Source organism: Chelon labrosus (assembly GCF_963514085.1).
Source record: "Chelon labrosus genome assembly, chromosome: 8".
NCBI classification, from domain to species: domain Eukaryota; kingdom Metazoa; phylum Chordata; class Actinopteri; order Mugiliformes; family Mugilidae; genus Chelon; species Chelon labrosus.
This window is the reverse complement of record NC_140358.1, coordinates 8,501,156-8,518,765: the sequence shown is the minus strand read 5'-3', so window position 1 is coordinate 8,518,765 and position 17,610 is coordinate 8,501,156. Positions and strand designations below refer to the sequence as shown.

General features: G+C 39.4%; 2 protein-coding genes across 5 annotated transcripts in view; one reads left to right on the top strand and one right to left on the bottom strand.

Moving 5' to 3' along the window:
• Nucleotides 1-10: 10 nt before the first annotated feature.
• On the bottom strand, nucleotides 11-3,654 carry LOC311491991 (ubiquitin-conjugating enzyme E2 A). 2 transcript variants are annotated; one of them, XM_084550097.1, is made up of 6 exons: nucleotides 3,408-3,654; nucleotides 2,169-2,249; nucleotides 1,985-2,010; nucleotides 1,396-1,485; nucleotides 1,191-1,279; nucleotides 11-1,039 (listed from the first exon to the last, which is right to left on the bottom strand). In XM_084550097.1, the coding sequence occupies exons 1-6, from the start codon at nucleotides 3,449-3,451 to the stop codon at nucleotides 911-913; spliced, it is 459 nt and encodes a 152-aa protein (XP_084406223.1). In that variant the 5' UTR covers nucleotides 3,452-3,654; the 3' UTR covers nucleotides 11-910. The 2 variants fall into 2 exon arrangements, with proteins under 2 accessions (XP_084406223.1, XP_084406224.1); XM_084550098.1 differs by lacking the exon at nucleotides 3,408-3,654 and adding an exon at nucleotides 2,736-3,381 and having other exon boundaries at nucleotides 13-1,039.
• A 1,260-nt stretch (nucleotides 3,655-4,914) lies between these two features.
• Nucleotides 4,915-17,610, top strand: part of elf1 (E74-like ETS transcription factor 1) — a 36,250-nt gene continuing 23,554 nt past the window's right edge. For 2 of the 3 annotated variants that reach the window (XM_084549914.1, XM_084549912.1), the window contains exon 1: nucleotides 14,443-14,764. The gene's annotated coding sequence lies outside the window, so the exon portion shown is untranslated. Of the gene's footprint in view, nucleotides 5,299-14,442; nucleotides 14,765-17,610 lie in introns of those variants that run through there. The other variant, XM_084549913.1, reaches the window with a different exon arrangement.

Sequence of the window (17,610 nt, the reverse complement as noted above, 5' to 3'; positions counted from 1 at the left end):
TATTGACAAGTGATGTATATTTATTTTATTTACAAGAAAATGTACAGTTTGTTACATGGGTTACCAGTGCAAAGTTTTATAATCCTGTTCAAACAGTATTATCAGCTTTTTATGACGGCTGATCCGCAAGATTGTAAAATAGCATAGAAATGTTCACACAGCCTTTTAACATCAGCGTTAAATGAAAGGGTACTGAATGTCTTGTTTCTGTGCTGAAGAGGGACATATGTGTTTACCAATATCTAGAAGTGTTTAAAACCAAAGGCATGGCTTTACAAGGAAAGCTCAGAGGACAACGCACCCCTCCCTCTTCAAGGCATCTGTTGAGTCGTTAGAGGGATCAATGTCCATGCCAGGTTAACTTTCTATCCCTCTGCAAGGCTTTCAATTGGCAGAAACAAACAAAACCAAAAGGAGTGAGCCCACTGAAACAGAGGGAGAAACACCCATGGACAGCTTTTCTTTTAATATGTAAATATAAACTGCCTGTATCTACACAGCAAACCACACAGCAAGCACATCTAATTAACTGTCACTTAATCCAACCAGTTTACTTAATGTATGACTAAACAGGTGGAAAGATGACAAATGAGACACTGGCTATTGTCTTTTTTTCTTCTTTCAAAAAAAAAAAAAAAAGTTGGGGCATGTAGCAAGTAACCCAGATATAACAAGGTACATTAACTTTTTTTTTTTTTTTTTTTAAACAAACATCCGCTATTGCCCAACAATAGCATTCGGCAGGAGTGAATGCCACAACACAACAGCATACAAACTTAGCAACAGTTAGGGGACAAATATACTGAAGGATTTCAAGATGTGTCATTTCTGTGTGATCACTTGTTTTTCTTGATCAGTGGTTTTCTTGATTCTGGGCTGGACACTGTTCCTACTCAAACGGTAACTGGGGTCAACAGTCGCGCCAACTCTGTTCAACAATAGCAGAAACCCTCTTCTCGTACTCCCGTTTGTTTTCCTGGTAGAGCTGGGCTGCTTGGCTGTTGGCTGGACTGTTTGGGTTTGGCTCATCCAGTAAAGACTTTACATACACAACAGAGAATGTTGGGAAGAGCAGGTTAGGTTTCTAATAAAGTTTTATGTCATAACTTAAGAGCTGGACAGTCATTACATGTACAAAATGCTCAGTGTATTTATGTATGTATCATGCACATTTGGAAACGTAAGATTACCTGTATTGAAGTTAAGATTGAAGAGACATCATAAGTGGGACTCCAGCGATTCTGAAGTATATCTAAGCATATGCTGCCGTCTGCATACACTGCGAAAAAGCATTGAAAAAACAAAACCATTCAGACAACAGGTCAGCTATTCTGGGATAAATAAATGAGAAATGTAAACATTTAATTGCTGTGATTCAAATTAGTTACAACATACCATTTGGATGAAACATTTTGGAGACAAATCGCACTGTTGGAGGTTTATTTGGATATTCCTCTGTGAATTCAATGGTAAGTTTGAAGGTTCCTGAAAGTAGAATGTAATGTAATGAAATCCAAGAATTAAATTCAGCTCATTACAGTAATCTTACTGATAAGAGACACTTGTAGTGAATGGTGCCTCTTTTACAAACAGCCAGCAAAAGTCCTACACAGCTGTATTTAGAACAATACTGTGTTGTTGTTGAAGAACAGAACAGTCGGAGTTAATTTTAAGTCAAAGGTTTCATAGATAACCAACACCATTCTTGTTTTAAGGACAATTTGACAAGTGCAGTAAGTTTAAGGTTAAAACATCCAATCTTATTTTATCCATGTAGGAAACATGATCAGCAGTTGTATCATCCTTGCAATACAAAGACTCACTTGATAAGACACCATCTAAAATCTAGTCTGAACCATCCTAATCGATACTATCTAACTTACGAGACCTGAGGCTTTGAGTCATCATGAATTATTGCAAAGCATGCATGGCAGGACTGGGGATATAAATTATTTGGATGTAAAGAGCTTCAGAGAGGACTTACCATCTTCAAAGGGTGTTCCCTCCGGTCTTGAAGAGAGGTAAAAAGAAACACATCTTTGTAAATCACCTTGCAAAAAGCCACCACGCCACTTTCATTCTGTTTGAAATAGCAATAACAAAACCAGAACACAAAGTACAGCTCTATCACATATGTCAAAAAATGACTGGTTAACAAACCAACTTACCCGAAAATGACAGCGTTCCATACCATGATATTGTTTTCTGACGGGGCCCCACTAACTCCAGCAGGAGGATCCTCTTGCAGCCTGTCAGACAACAGCAATATGGTTATGCCACAAATTCAGACAGAGAGCAGAAATACTGGATTATTCGCTTGGTGGAGTTCAAACATGCAGGTGATTAAAACTATGTAAAATGTGAGCAAAATGTCTAAGATAACACAAGCCCTAAAGAGCATCTCTATGCTGGAGGAGGGTTGAGAGTTTGCCTATTTCCCAGTGGTCAACACTTCAGCAGGTCTTACATGGCCATATATTAACGAGGACACATATTATTATACGGTAATAATAATAATAATAATAACAATAATAATTGTATCTAATTTTTGGAACGTAACACAATCAGTGACACTGTAGTTATACTGTAACATTGTAAAGCACAAGAGGAATGTTAAACCAGAGTGAAATGAAGAATGACTTACACATCCCTAACACATTGTTCAAAGTTAAACGTTAGCCCATTAACAGCCTTATTAATAATACTGTTCAGACTGACTTTAATGTTGAGCTAACCAGGATTAGGTCTTGGACTCTGTGACCATCAGTTCTGGTTAGTGGGGACATCCTGTAGATCAGGGATAAGGAATCATGTCCCGTGGCTGACTGACTGCAGGTTTTTAGTGACTGCATGGCAGATGGCTGCTGATCCTTTGGCTTAGGTAGAGATCTATCAAGACCCGGGACAACAGCTCTCCATATAAGTGTGTATTTGCATGGTGCACATCTACCTAAACGTTTCATCTGGTTGTGAATGACCATCTGTACAGCGACTTCAACTATAGTCCCCAGAAATTGTATAGCGCTATTATCAGTTTCAGGAAAGGTTTGAGAAGAAGTGATTATGTTACATACGACCATAAATCTTAGTACTACGACATCTAAAGTGAGCGGTGACCGTAGACTGAACAACATAAACGTTACTGCCGCCTTGCTAACGTTAGTGTCAGCGCCTTAACACTAACGTTACAATTATTATCAAGTAATTATGTTGTTCATACTACCCCAAACCAGCAAAGGGTACACCCACCGAGAGCAAAAACATTATTATAATCTGAAAGTCGTTACATGTTTATTTGTATTATTGTTTTATGGTGGTGTGGTAGTTTAGATTGCCGTTTAGGCTAACGCTAACAGGGTTGCTAACGTTAGCTATAGCCACTTCTCTCTTGTTTTCCTTTCGCTTACCGTTTAAAATCTCTCATTAAACGTCGTCTTGCTGGAGTTGACATCCTGTTTACACGAAACCCTAAATCCTCAACAAACGCGTAAGCGGCTCAAATTTGCGGAGGTGTTCAAATCGGTATATAATTTCAACTCCTAGCAAGCTAGCTAACGATTGCTGCTAGTTTGACAAATATTTGGCTGCCTCTCCGAGTCTAAGGGAGCTACCAATTACACCAGAAAGAGGACATTAACAGCGACTATAACTAAATCGATAAACGATATAACTACATAAATACTAGCCAAAAGTGATACTTAAAATATTGCTGTGAATAACATATATTACTAGCAATAACTAGCTCCAGTTCGCTGTAAATATTTAGCTAAAATATATTTAGTTGTTCTTGAAGTACCCCGTCTCTACACTTGAATCAGTCCAGTGAAAATGACGTCATATGTTTGCACCCATATTTAGTTTGTTCGGAACGCGGTAGCGATTTGTACAATTTTAAGACGGTTTGCTTCTCTTCTCTTCTTCCTCATTATCACTTTGAACCCTTTAAGTGTATATCGATTAAATAGAAACATATTTAATCCGTTGCTCTAAGAGTAACCCATGGCTGTTACTAACACAAGGTATTTCTGTGTTGAATTTACATTACCACTGAAAGACCACTAGATGGCGCCTACCTTCCAAGTAAATTAAACGCCATGAGCTGTAAAACAAAAACTGTATGAGTAAGAACGTACAACGATTATCGTAAACACAACGTGTAATTAAGTTTGTTAGTTTATGTTTCTTAAGTTGCTGGATCATTTCCCACAAATGTTTTTTTATCATTAGTATCCTAGGTATTGTGTATGAGACAAACTGTTTCCAGCGCAACGGTCCCATATGGTCTAGCGGTTAGGATTCCTGGTTTTCACCCAGGCGGCCCGGGTTCGACTCCCGGTATGGGAACAAATGTTTTAGCCTAAAATCCTAAAAATTACTGATTGATAAGGCATTAACTCTAAAATACAAAAAAGATTCAATGACTCATCTTATTTTGTAGCTATTTTATGTATAATTTGAGCCAGCTATAACATTATGCTCTCATCATTTCCATGGAATCTAATGTTGACCCCGCCCGTTTAAGAGTTGTCGTCAATAGCTTTCATCCCACAAGGGCCTGGACATTCCCGGAAGATGCCCATTTACCACATTCATCTCCCTGTGCTTACGCTTATCATAAGCTGAAGGCAGCACAGCAGAACCAACTCGACTAAAACTAAACTAAGACAGTGTTTCATCCGCAGCTTCATTTTAGTAACCCGTATTTGAAGCCGTTAATTGCTTCTAAAGTCACACCTGTGACTGACTAACGGTTTATTAAAAGTCATTCCGTTCGTTTGACGGTTAGCGAAAAACAAACTCTTCCTTGTTGGTGGATTACACACGTAAATAACATCATCTATTTAAAATAACATATTTTTTTTTATTTTTTATTTTTTTTTTGAGAAATGGGATAAGCGGCGGACAGCAAGCAACTTTTCTTTTTAATTTTTTTACATAATTTGAAGCAACGATGCTTGTTGCTCAACTCTAAAGCCTTGCCCCGACTCTTCCGAGAGACTACTACCGCCACCAGACTACAGACAAAACTCTGGTCCCGGGCCAATAATTTCCCAGGAAAATGTGACTGCTAGGAATTCCCCACACATCAGCCCCTCTGTCGGAGAAAACCGCGACCTTGTGTCAGGAAGCGCACGAAGGCAGGAGGACGGTAAACTGACCGATGACTGGGCGATGATGTAGCTTCAGTCTGCAGCTCGCAGCAGGGAATATAGTACTCCTCTAACGTCGCCAGAAACGGCTACAAACTGCGTGTGTAAAGCCAGGGAATATGCTGTGCTGATGACAACTCCCAACAGAGTAAGTCCATTGGAGATTAAAATAGCATATATTTTATTGTTTGTTTTCATAACCAAAAGTGTGACTGAATGTAGCCAGAGTGAGCAGAAGAGTAATGTTGAGGCTGCCTAATTTCATATGAAATAATCTGAACTTTTAGCAGATAATGGTGTCATAAAATGTACCGGTTTACACACTAGATACCAGTGGATGCACCTCGTCATTATGAAAGAAACATTAGTGCCAGTGCTGGGATACACAACCTGCAGGCTTCCCTTCTGACTACTTCTCCATACCTTTCTGTGACTCCCCTTTGTGTCAGTCAGCTGGCATGTGACTACACTGATGGTGTGTGTGCGCCTGTGTGTGCTGAAAATAGTAGTATTTTGTACAGATCAGATAGCAGTCACAACTAATACAGTGTTTCGTCTGTGGTTGTGTTTTACAAGGAAAGAGCTTTTGTCCTCCATTATAAGAAACATAGCCGTGACCCCTAGGTCGGCAGCTACGATAGTGTCTCTAGAAAATGTGAGTCAATGTATAACAGGCCTCTCCAAGCACTATCCATACTGGTACATCTTCTGCCTCTGACGAGATTTAAGATGTATTATGCTAAAAATGACGGATAATTCAGTTACGTAATTATTTAAACATCTAAAATGATACTAAAAGTGATATTTTTTTCTTTCTGGCTGTTTGAGTTTGTAATTCACTGTAGCCATATTTGGTTAAGAAAAACTATCGCAGCAATTGGTGACGCGTTGTTGCTAAAATGGGAGAAAGCCGTGGTGAGTGTCTCAAAGTCTCAAGACAATTATGAATGAATGTTTTTTAACGATTTCCCAGATTTCTACAAAATGTAAGTCGGCAGTGCGTGACAGAATTGTGTTGTTGTGTACGTATTGGATAGTGTTGATCAGCTCTATTCTGTGGTGAGTCTAAATGTTTGCCAGATGTTTACATTTTTGGGCCGAGATGCTTGTATCATGGGACAGACAAACACGTTCTCATTGGTCGGCAGCGGTTGCAGGCGGCTGTGACGCAGAGAGAAGGGCAGAGTAGAGGCTTTTAGTTTGTCGGTCCCACCAGAGACAGGACCAGCTGGACCCACCACCCCTTCACCCACCCTCCTCTTCCCTTCCCTGCAGTCTTCCCATGGTGGGAACACTGGCAGAGGCTTGTGGATAATTGGAAACTTCAATACGCTGAAAGCAATTATCCAGAACAAGACTTTCCAAATATACTCCAGTGTGGAGTCGTCGTGTTTGTTTCAAGCATGTGCCCTTGTTTCAGGAACATCCTGCCATGCTGCTGCCCTCACATGCCCCTCTCTTTTACCTTTTTCCTTTCTAGTTTGATAACTGTTTTCAATGTTGCACGGGTTTTGAGTGATATAGGTCATGACTGCGGAGAGAGATGGAGAGAGAAGACGATATGGTTGAGGCTCAATCTGTTCCCGGTAGCTTTCTTATCCTGTGACACTGATGTCACCATCAGCAGCCTGAGCAGCTGAGGAGTGCAGTGATGACTGAGGACAACAATGGAGAGCTGTTGTGCTCCCTCCTGTGATGAAGGACTCCTCAGACATCAGATACTTCTTCTTGCCTAAGATGTACCCGCCTGTCTTAATGGGTTTCTGGATATTGATTTGACTACACAAAAAGAAGAACTGGGCTTTTATCCTGTTTAGAAAGCAGCACTCCAATTTCACAAAAGCTTTCAGGCCTTACAAGATACACTGAATACGGCATGTTTTTTTCTTTTGCAAGCTGGCATGTGTGGTAATCTTTAAAAACAGACCAACCTTCCTCTTACGGTGTTCACAGATATTTGAGTCCAGACATATATCCTCACATGCACTTACTACCAAAGCTTATTTACTCTGCAAGCTTCAAATTATTATAAAAAACAGGTGACAGTTCATCAACTTAACGTTTCTTCGAGGTGTAAATTAGTGCAATTTGGTGCCTTAGAAATAACCACAAGATGGCAATGTTCATATGGTTTGACTAAACAAACAATCGTATGAGATGGCGGAAACTTCAAATGACTTGCAGAAATGCGGGAACCGACTTGTGAAAAGAGAAATAAAACTACAGAACTTCCCTTTTTTACATGTGAAAAAAATACCCCGCGCAGGCTTGTTTTCTGTTGAGGGCTTGCAGGGGAACTGCTGTTTGCAAAGTTCCCTAATTGTACACTGCTGTTTAACCACTCCAAGCTTTTGACACCTGAATATCACCTTGTCTGACATGTTTGATTGCTAGTCAGCAGCAGCAACAACAGCAGTCAACCCGCTGCCACTGGACATGACGTCAGAGAGAAAGGAGAGACGAGGGAAATTCCACCTGTAACCTCATCTGCTCTCATGCTGCCTGTCTCACAAGCATGTGACTGGGACGAGTCATTATGCCTTGGTTTCTCCATGAATCTGTATAATCTTGTGATGTCATGCAGTATTACAGTCATAGCTATTTAGTAACTTCAAGAGGAAACTTTTTTTTTTCAAGTAGTAAAGCTTAGTTTAAAGAAGCCAGACTTAAATGTGAGTAAAGCTATGGCAAACAGAAGTCTTTGATTCATCATTATAACACCACTAAATTATATATGAGTTAATTCAGTAATCATAAAACTACATAATACTTTTTTTTGAGCAAATCAAGTGAGATCAACATTTGAGTAAAAGCACAACATGTTTTGTTTCAAAATCATTTAGCATGTGCTTAATCACTTTCTTGGGAGAGTCAAATGAGTAAACCTTCTTTTGATCGCAGTAAATATGAAACTGTAGCTGGTTAGATTCGCTTAACAAGACTGCAGACAAGAGCAAAAACTCTGGCCTGGCGGAAATGTAAAATTATATATCTTACATTTCACTTTTTCTAGGGAGTCAACAAAAAATGCTAGCGCCTCGTGTATTTCAAAAGTTTTAGATGAAATAGCTCACTAGTTTATATTCAGTTGGAAGAACAAAAAATCCTCAGGTGCTATTCAACCTCATGTACCTGATGGTTTGTCGATTCTGCCAGGAAGTTGACCTTGTAAATTGATTGGAAAAGGGCTGTCACTCTTCCCAGAACAGTTAGCTATAGACTTTATGGTGTGTTCAAGTGCAGCTTGTTGGAAGAGATACAGACAATGTGAGGTAACATCACGGTCTTCCTTCTTTGCCAGTAGCTCTTTGATGTTGGTTTGGTGCGTATTTATCCTTTAGGAGTGACCATTGTCAGGAGTGACCATTGTCACGCCTAAAAGTTGTTCTTCGCAGGGTGCTCTGGACAAGCCCTGTAAGAAAGACTGTTTTGTGGTCTCGTAGTATGATGTATATTTGCTGTTTTGAAAAGTAACAGATGCTTTGAAAAGTAAAAAAGACTAAATACACATCCTAGCCTCACTGCATAATGTGACTTATGTCTGCATGTAAGACTACTGTAGGTTGTTGGCTCTTACAGCATGCTTGACATCATGAAATTAGTTAACCACATTATTTAGATATTTTTATGGAGCCCACCCAGGTCCATGTAGTGTGCTGTATCACTGATGTATGTGTAATTACATTAAGGAGTGGCTTAGTTTGTAATGTTCTACCTCACTGTAGTTTGGCCACACAAAGTAGTGCCTCACAAAAATAGAAACTAGCTTTGTCTGCAACTTCAGCCTGTCATTTTCATGTCTCTTATAGCTAATGAGGTAGTATTGAGTGGTTCATGGAGGCCTTTCATGAGTCAACCCAGACAGTGTTGCCTGGTTTTAAGCTGTGTGCTTTGCCCTAAGAAGCCAAATGATCTGTCCTCATTCAACTTTCAACAAATGTAACTAATACAAGCAAAGACTCAGCCCACAGAATTTACAGTGAGCACTGGTAGCTCATTACATCTGCTGAAATGCAGCTGCCTGTCTTCACCAGCCGTAGATTCGTCTTTCTGGGTTTTGTTTTGTTCTTTTTGGGTTAATTTCAGAGTGACAGGCAGTTCTCAGGCTACCTGAATTATTTAACTGCATGCAACCACTGGGTATTATAATCAAGACCCTGAGTGACAGCGCAATATACTCTAGGGGTCTCATGGCATGTCATTAATAATGTGCTTTAAATGAACTGGTACTCCTGTGTTAAAAACTGCTTTTTATTCATACGCTAACCATCATGCTCTTAGTACTGCGTTATCTTGGCGATTGCATATGATAAGACATCTATATTAGAAACAGGAGTTGGGTGGTAACAAAGCCTTCCTGTTGGCATCTGACTGCACGCAGGTGAAATAGCCCAGAGAGGTGTGATGTGGATGTTATGCATTGTTGGCTTGTTCTCTTGTATTTAATATTTAATGAGATGCAGTCTGTATGCACGTATGTGGCTCAAGCAGCAGTACACCGAATGCTACTACTCCCATCTACTCCCTGTTTGTAAAAACTACAGTATGTTGTATCATGAAATTAAATATTTATGCCACCCATTGGTTTATTGGACAGCCCACCCAGAATATTTTCATATGTCTACTGGCATGTGAGGCTCCCTACACATTAAAGGAACTGTCCAGCAACTGCTGGGCAGAATAACCTTTTCTGCTGTTTCCAGTCTTTATGCTAAGCTAAGCTACCTTATATAAGAGTGAATCAGTGTTGTTCCCAACATGTTAAGCTATTACATGAAGTATTTATTGTTAAATCCAGCCTGAGAATTTCTTTATTTTATTTTTGATTCTATCTTGTATTTTAGAATATTCAGTTGCCTTTCTGAACAGCCTGGAAAATGAGCATATACTGACTTGTTATTTCACATATAATATTTAGAAAGTTACTCCTATAGACTCCTACTTGACTGTCCATTTGCAGGAAGAAAGCTGACATTTTCATGCAAAAGTAGTAGCGGGAAAGAAAAGTTGTCAAGGTCTCGAGTGTCTAGAGCTGAAATATATTGTTGGAAGGAGTTTGTGGGTGCTTGTATACGGTATCTCTTCTAGAAGTCATTTGCAAGTGTGTGCATGGTTCATGTTACATATTAGTGTGAGGAAAGTCATGTAAACGGAGTCATGCTGTATAGTTCCTGCTAGAGGCCTGTGATCTTTGCATCATTCTTTACTGAGAGGTGCTAATGAATCACTAACGTGCAGTTGGCTGAGCTGATGCACGCTGAATGCATTGTCTTTACAGCTGTGCACAGCTCTTTGTTCAGTCTATAGTCATGCTCCGTCAGCAAAGTGAATCATCTTAGGTCCTGGTTCATCTCAGGAAGAGCACTGTCTGAGTATGATAATGTTTTCGTAGCACCATGAGATGTCCTCTTGTTATTCTAAAGTCTGACCTCAACCAGCTGGCATCCTTTTTAACAAAATAAGTGTAATATTTGCATATCATCTTGGCTGCCTTCAGTCTTTCACTATATGCGACACCTGTATTGTAGCAGCCATCAGATGACCTCCAAGCTACACAAATAAATTCTCAGTGTCAAGTCAAGTCAAGTCAAGTCACGTTTATTTATATAGCACACTTAAACGCAATGTAATTGACCCAAGGTGTCCTCCAAATGCTCCGATATTGCACCTTGTCAATGATGTTTTCATGTTTGTTAGGGTTTATGAGCCACTGCTCTCCAACATAACTCTTTATGGAGTAATCTGAGTTTTCTGAGTGAAGTTTATCGTGGAGTGGTTTGTCTGGTACAAAATTGTAAGGCATGTCTAGATGAAGTGGGAAAGTGAATGCAGTGAGAATTAGATTTTAATTTGGTACACTTTTGAATGTAATGTTAAGGCCATGACTTCTGTGTTCTCTTGAATAACCATCTGAAATACTGTCTTATTAACAGGTTTATCCATGTCTAGACTGAGTGTAACAGTGTTTATAATGTGAATGTAGAAGCTGAAGATGACAAAGACCTTCAGACAGACAAGCAAGTAGATTAATATCACACAATTAGTTATCTTGTTTTCCTCTTTCGGTTTAAAGGGAGTTCACTGACACTGGTGCAGAATATTACTGTGCTCTGCCTATAATGGGGACATACCACAGAAAATAGGGGCTTCGAGGCCTGCATGTGTTGTGGTTGGCTGCTGTTAAGCAGAACAAGCACATGAGAATAACCAGTGACCCTTTTTTCATTCTTAGGCTGCAAAGGAAAGGTGTGTCTTTTCAGATAGTGTGCATGGTCACATGTCTTTGCATTGATCACACATCAAGGCATTTTTTTCTCCCTCTGCTCTAGTTAATACAAAACCATTGTAGGAATGAAGTAAGAACACAGTGCGCTGTGTGAGGCAGGCTTTTTGTGTTTTCACACTGTGGGTTGAATTTAATTTTATCCCACTGACATGTCTCGAAGCAAATGCAATTTAAACATCTTCACTTTTATTGCTTTTGCTCAGAGTGTGTGTGTGATTTGTTGTGCAAATCTGGGCGAGTTTGCATTCAGTATTACAAAAGATAATTGGAAGCAAGCGTGGTAAATTCTTAGGAGAGAATCTGTAAGGACTTTATTTTTCTTGCTGTATTCAAGGGCAGTACACAGTAGCACATTATCCACATGCTTTTCATGAGGCTTTTCAGTTTACTCTCGATTTCAGGCCATGAATGTGCCACCGAAAACACTGTAACCCAAAAACCAAAGATGTGTGTAACATTTTTGCTGCTTTTCTGTTGCTATCCAGTCCAATCCAGAATTTTGCCCATAAAGATGTAAGATATGTCTTTATACCACATCTATTGAATCTAGTGGGATTCCCTACTTTTCTTTTAAAAGATAAAGACTGTCTGTTGTATGGATTCTAAAGCCGGTGCGATCTGAATGAAATTGACTTAACCCATTAGGTTTTGGGAATATTTTCAGTATTGTACTCTTGCCTTTATACATTCAACTTGTTTTGGTCATTAAACAATACAATTGCAAACATTTCCCCCTATTAATTAACCTTTGATTTACTTAATTATTTTAAGTGTTTAATATAAGCCCAAATGAGGTGGGAAAAAAAAGAAGTCAAAATCCTACATATATCCAGCAAATTGTTATATTTAGTCTGTAAACAGCTAAAACAATTAGTCATTTTCAAAAACTTAGTCAGTTACTTTTCTGTTGATCAACTAGTTTGTTAGTAGATAAGTTGGGGGGATCCAGACATATATCATTTGAAAGTTTAATATCTGTCCAGTACAATTTAACAATTCTATTTTGTTTGACATGTAAAATTCATTTTGAACTATTACATATAAACATTTACATAATTCTAGATAGAAAGTCTTCAGATTATTTCTGACTGGCACTCACAGTGTTGACCTAGGTAAACTTTCTAAACCTTTAAAACCTTTTTGAAACCTTAACAGGAGCATAGTGAGCTGAGTTCTTACAGGTACTCTAGTTCCTCTCGGCTGTCCTTATAGTTCCTCTAACTGAAAATTACAAGGCAATGCCCCATGTGGCTCAGGAGATACTGACAGGAGGAGTAATACGTGGGTAGCTCAGTCCCTTAGCATTCACTGCAATTCATTTCAAGCCTCACTTTTTTTTAATTTGTTGCCGTTTTCCTCGTTTCACATTTGTAAAGAATCTAGTGTTTATAAACTTGTGACTATATATGAACGGACCTGCAATCTTTGTTTTACATAAGATCTTAAATCATAACTTATTGATAGGTAGAGTTGTAGTACTATTAGTCTCATGGCACGAGATTCAACACACCCCTAATATTTACAGGAACATGAAAATGTAGCTCTCCTTTAGTCCTCAGATAATGTTTCTAAGCTCTTTTGGTGTTTGTCGAGAGATTTAAGTCATCTATGTTTTACATAACAGGAATAACATAGGAATTAAGTTTGCTTATGTACATGCATCTGTGTGTTTTTGCATGTTTATGTGGTTGTCCTGGATTTTAGAAGCACTGAAGTGCATTGGCCTTCAGAAGTTTATATCACAAGAAGTGAACAGTTTCCTCTAAGGCCACTGGGTTGTGGGCAGTATTTCCAGAGGCGAGTGATAAATGGAGCTTGTTTGGTATAACTTTCCTTCACTGCAAGGCTATCAATTTGCTCCGAAGCAAACAGCTGCTTTCGACTCTGAGCTGGACTGCACTGAACGGAGGCCAGGAAGAATTAATGTGATGATGAGAGCACTCAGTGGAGATTGAGAGGGTGATTTTTGGGGTCGCATAACAAACTGAACCGGCTGCATTTTTAAGTGAGTTTAATGGGTTCATTTTATGTAACAAGTCCTGTGATCATTCGTGCTATTTTCCAATTTAAAAACAGGCTTTATTTAACAATTTAAATATTTGACTCTTGCCTCTGTTAAATATACTACATAGGGCTTTTCAGTGGAAAACATGTAGTCAGTGTGATGACACAGAGTGCTCAACACTCACCACAGACCACCACTTCCTGTTTGCATGCGTGTCATTTCTGATAAAGATTCTTATCAAGTTTCTGCTATATCAATGTACACTGAGCTTAACTAGATATGTCAGTAAAAATAATGTGTTGCTGGCTGATTTCATGCGTGACACTTAATGTATATTTGAAGACCTAAAATTAAGATTTGAGATACTAATCCCTAGTTGACTGAGTTAAGCTTGCATGTGATGATTGTTCACTACAGGAGCTTTCCATGGTCATAATAACTGAATCTTGGAGAGGAGGGGGAGGAGGAGAGAAATGTTGGGCTTTTGTCATGAAACGCCTGCTCATACCTAAACGCTGTCGACTTTAACGTTTCATTTCTCTGTACCTCCCACTGGTAGAAGTTGTTTTATGGTGCTTTCTGCTGCAGGGAGAACAACTCCTCCACAAGTCAGCAGCTTAACTGTCTCACTGACAAGGCAAATAGACTCACAACTCATTGTAAAGGTTTTGATGGGACACAAAGAGATGTTAACTTGAGTCCTGACCTGCCACACAGATTTTAATCACCGTACCTGGCCTATATTGTATGGTCAAAGTCTAAAGTAAGTGCATACCTCTCCAACTGTTTACTTACACCTCCAGCACTCCTCCACCTCTACAGGAGAAACCTGTCTATCGTCTTTCATGCTGTTTAAGGTGTGGCCCTCTTGTTGGTCCTCCGTGATGTCCCCTCCCCCGCTGCAACCCTGTCCAATCCCTGCCACGAGCAGAACTCACCTGCAGGATTTGCATTCAGGACCCGTACTCATCACTGATTGGCCAGGTGAAGGCTCTCTGCCTCAGGGCTCCCCTACCAATGGCGACAGTGCTGCGTGACTCATAGGGAGAGGACAAGTTGCTTCACTACACTTCTCCTTTTCTGTTTCTAACAGCAGCCATTGCATTGTCTTTTTTTCTCCTCTCCACTTGTTTTGTCGCTGTGAAAAAGAAGCGTGCGGGTGGCTAGTCCACATCTTCAGACACGGTTGTTCTTCTCTGACCAAACCTTGGATTATCCCCAGTTTCACGTTGTTTTTTACCTCTTGATTTTTAATGGTGGCTGAGATCGACACTTGTTCGATTGCTATTATGGACCTTGTCACCCGAACCGACTGTCTTTGAGGTCAGTGATGAATAGTTCTCCTCCACTTCAATATTTACCTATTATCATTGTTTTTGTTCTGAGAAATCTAGAAATGGTTTCGGAGTTTTCTTCCTAGTTTACATAAATATTACTGTGTTCAGTTTAATGTACACATATTTGTGCTTGACAGGTTGACAGCATGCTAGGTAGTTAAGTCACCATAATGTGCACCTTTGGCTTCATGAACACAGATGACATGTTTAGGTTTTCTGAAGATACCGTTAACAGGTCATTCCAGTTCCACTGATATTCAGGTTTTCTCCCACTGAATGTCTTGAGGGCCTACTTCTATATCAGATGTCACTGAAAAGAACGCAAAAACACTATGCATAATCCTACATTTACAGACGATTGGCTTCCACTTTGTAGATCATTTCCCCAACCCCTTTTAAAACTTTCAAGGGGATAACAATTTTTGAGATAAAATAAAAAGTTTGAATTTTGTTTCCCAACCCTTTAAGGACTAAATAAGAGTGACCTTTAGCTGATAAGTGAGTTTGTTGCATTTGTTATATGAATTGTTGCCTTATATGGTGTGTTGTAGCAAGGGCGGGAACAGTGTTTTGCAAGCCCCTTGACCAAACCCACATGTATTTTTGATGGTGTAGTGAGCGGTAATTACACATCATGTAGATTTGATCCCTGAGTGCTATACAGATATCATACAATTGTTATTAGAAATGGGAACAACTAAACTAGGAGACAGAAAAAAATGGCTAGCTGTGGTTTTGTTGTTGCTGCTCTCATCCTAAGCTGGTGCAGGAAGCTGTGTGCATGACTGACTTCATGCACACAGCTTCATGCATCAACATCTTCACCAGAATAGAATGCTGTTCATCTTGTAATGGAGACACCTGAGAGGCTGAAGTTGCATGCATTTTGCTTCCTCTTAAATGCAAGTTTAAGTTGACCTTCCCTAAAGTATTTTTAGGCCTCTATCACCCACATTATTCAGTTCAATGCTGTTGAGTATCCGTTTCTAAAAGTTGCTCAGTGCAGCAGAGATAAAAGCTCGCTTCCTGTTTCACCAGAAATCTATTCCGCACTTTATGGACCACATAAGACACTGAATAAACATGGCTACAGTCTGAACAACATTTAGATTTTACACACTTTCTTCTGAATCTGTCTTCAAGCCTTGAAAAGCACTGTAGTTATCCCAGGACCACTGCAGAGCATTTTCATCCAACTTTGGTCAGGATTTTTTATGTCATTTGTATGCTAACTACCTTGTGATTATTTCATCTGTTTGGCATTCAGAATTGATCCTCTTGCAGTAATGTCTGACATAACAGTTGGGGCCCAAAAAAGGCAATGTAGAACAGATCATTTCAGAGATACCAAATAAATAATTCTATTCTTTAGGCTCAGTTACTGTGTGGATCAATTGGCCTCACACTGAAGGATAGGAATTGTTTTTTTTTCCATATCTCTGTGTATACATGCACACGATGCAGTAAATGAATGGCTCTGTTGTTGAGCTGGAATGAGTTTGCATTTGACCTAACTTTGTCATCATACTCTAGGCCCACCTAGATTTGGATTGTAAATGAGGTCCTCGTGCATCAGAGAATCAACTCACACTGTAGCTGCTGCTTTTTGTGTACCATTCAAAGAACAAGGGCTGGCTCTTCATTCAATACAAAGTCAACAAGTCTTAGCCTGTAATTAGATCATTAGACTTGGGCAAGATGAGGGAGGCGTTGCAAAAAAAAGAAAGGCATGATGAGAGGAGGTGGGGTTTAGTTTATTACTACATCCCCAACACGCTGAGATATGTAAAAATTCAGGAGTTGTTTAGTTTCATATTACAGATACAAGCTTTGCAGCGAATGAACACAGAGACAACTGTGTATGGTCAGGTAAAAACTGTTCATCATGCTCAGAATAGAATAAACACAAATCAGATCAGCTAAAAGTAGGAAGTGCAAAAATACAAATATAATACATTTGTTCTGACTAAACTGAAAAACGAGTGGCGTAAACAAGTTAAAGGCTAAAGACTGTTTAGTCTTCATTTGGTAACCAAGTATATACAGTTTTGTTAAATGTGTTTTTTTAAGTTTGTAACTGATCAAAAATACACAGTGCTTCAACCATGACTAAGTCACAGTCCAATCTACTGTGGCGTCAGTGGAAAGACATGATACTCATAGTGAAACTAGTGGATACATACCGTGTACCCACATTCATTGTATTTTAATAAACCTGACTGGAAAATGTTAATGTGAGAAAGCATAGTCAGAGGTCTTTCATGCTTTGCTATTTTATATTTCTCACGGATGGATGGGTGTGATATGCTTATCTCCATTTCTTCTCTGCCATCTTAATTTCCGTTATGCTCTTTTTCTTAAATGGATGAAGGCATAAAAGTTGGAGAAGTAGACTTGTGACGGGAAGTTTGAACTTCTATGACCAGCCGGGAAAAGCTGGGTGGGGAAAGTTAATGTTTTACTTTCTCCTCGACTCTAACAGCTACTGTGCCACTGAGCAAGGCACCTTCTGTGTTCATTCTGCTGTCCAGTTGAGTATCTGTGTTAATGTGCTGCAGGTACTCAGTAAACGCTCCCTTGATAAATAAAGTTAGCTCGATTGAGCAACTATCTCCCCATGTTGCAACTGTCTCATACTCGGAGCAAGCTGGGACTGGCAGCCCTGTTCTGTGGTACATGTTGAACTGGTGCTGTGATCTGACCACACAGGCCAAAAACCCAAAAGACTGGGAGTTTCTCTATCCAGACAGATTTTGTTTCAGTCCTGAAAAAAGTAAATTATCTAAATTGAGTCAGATAAGCTAAGAGGATTAGTTTTTTTTTTTCTTGTAA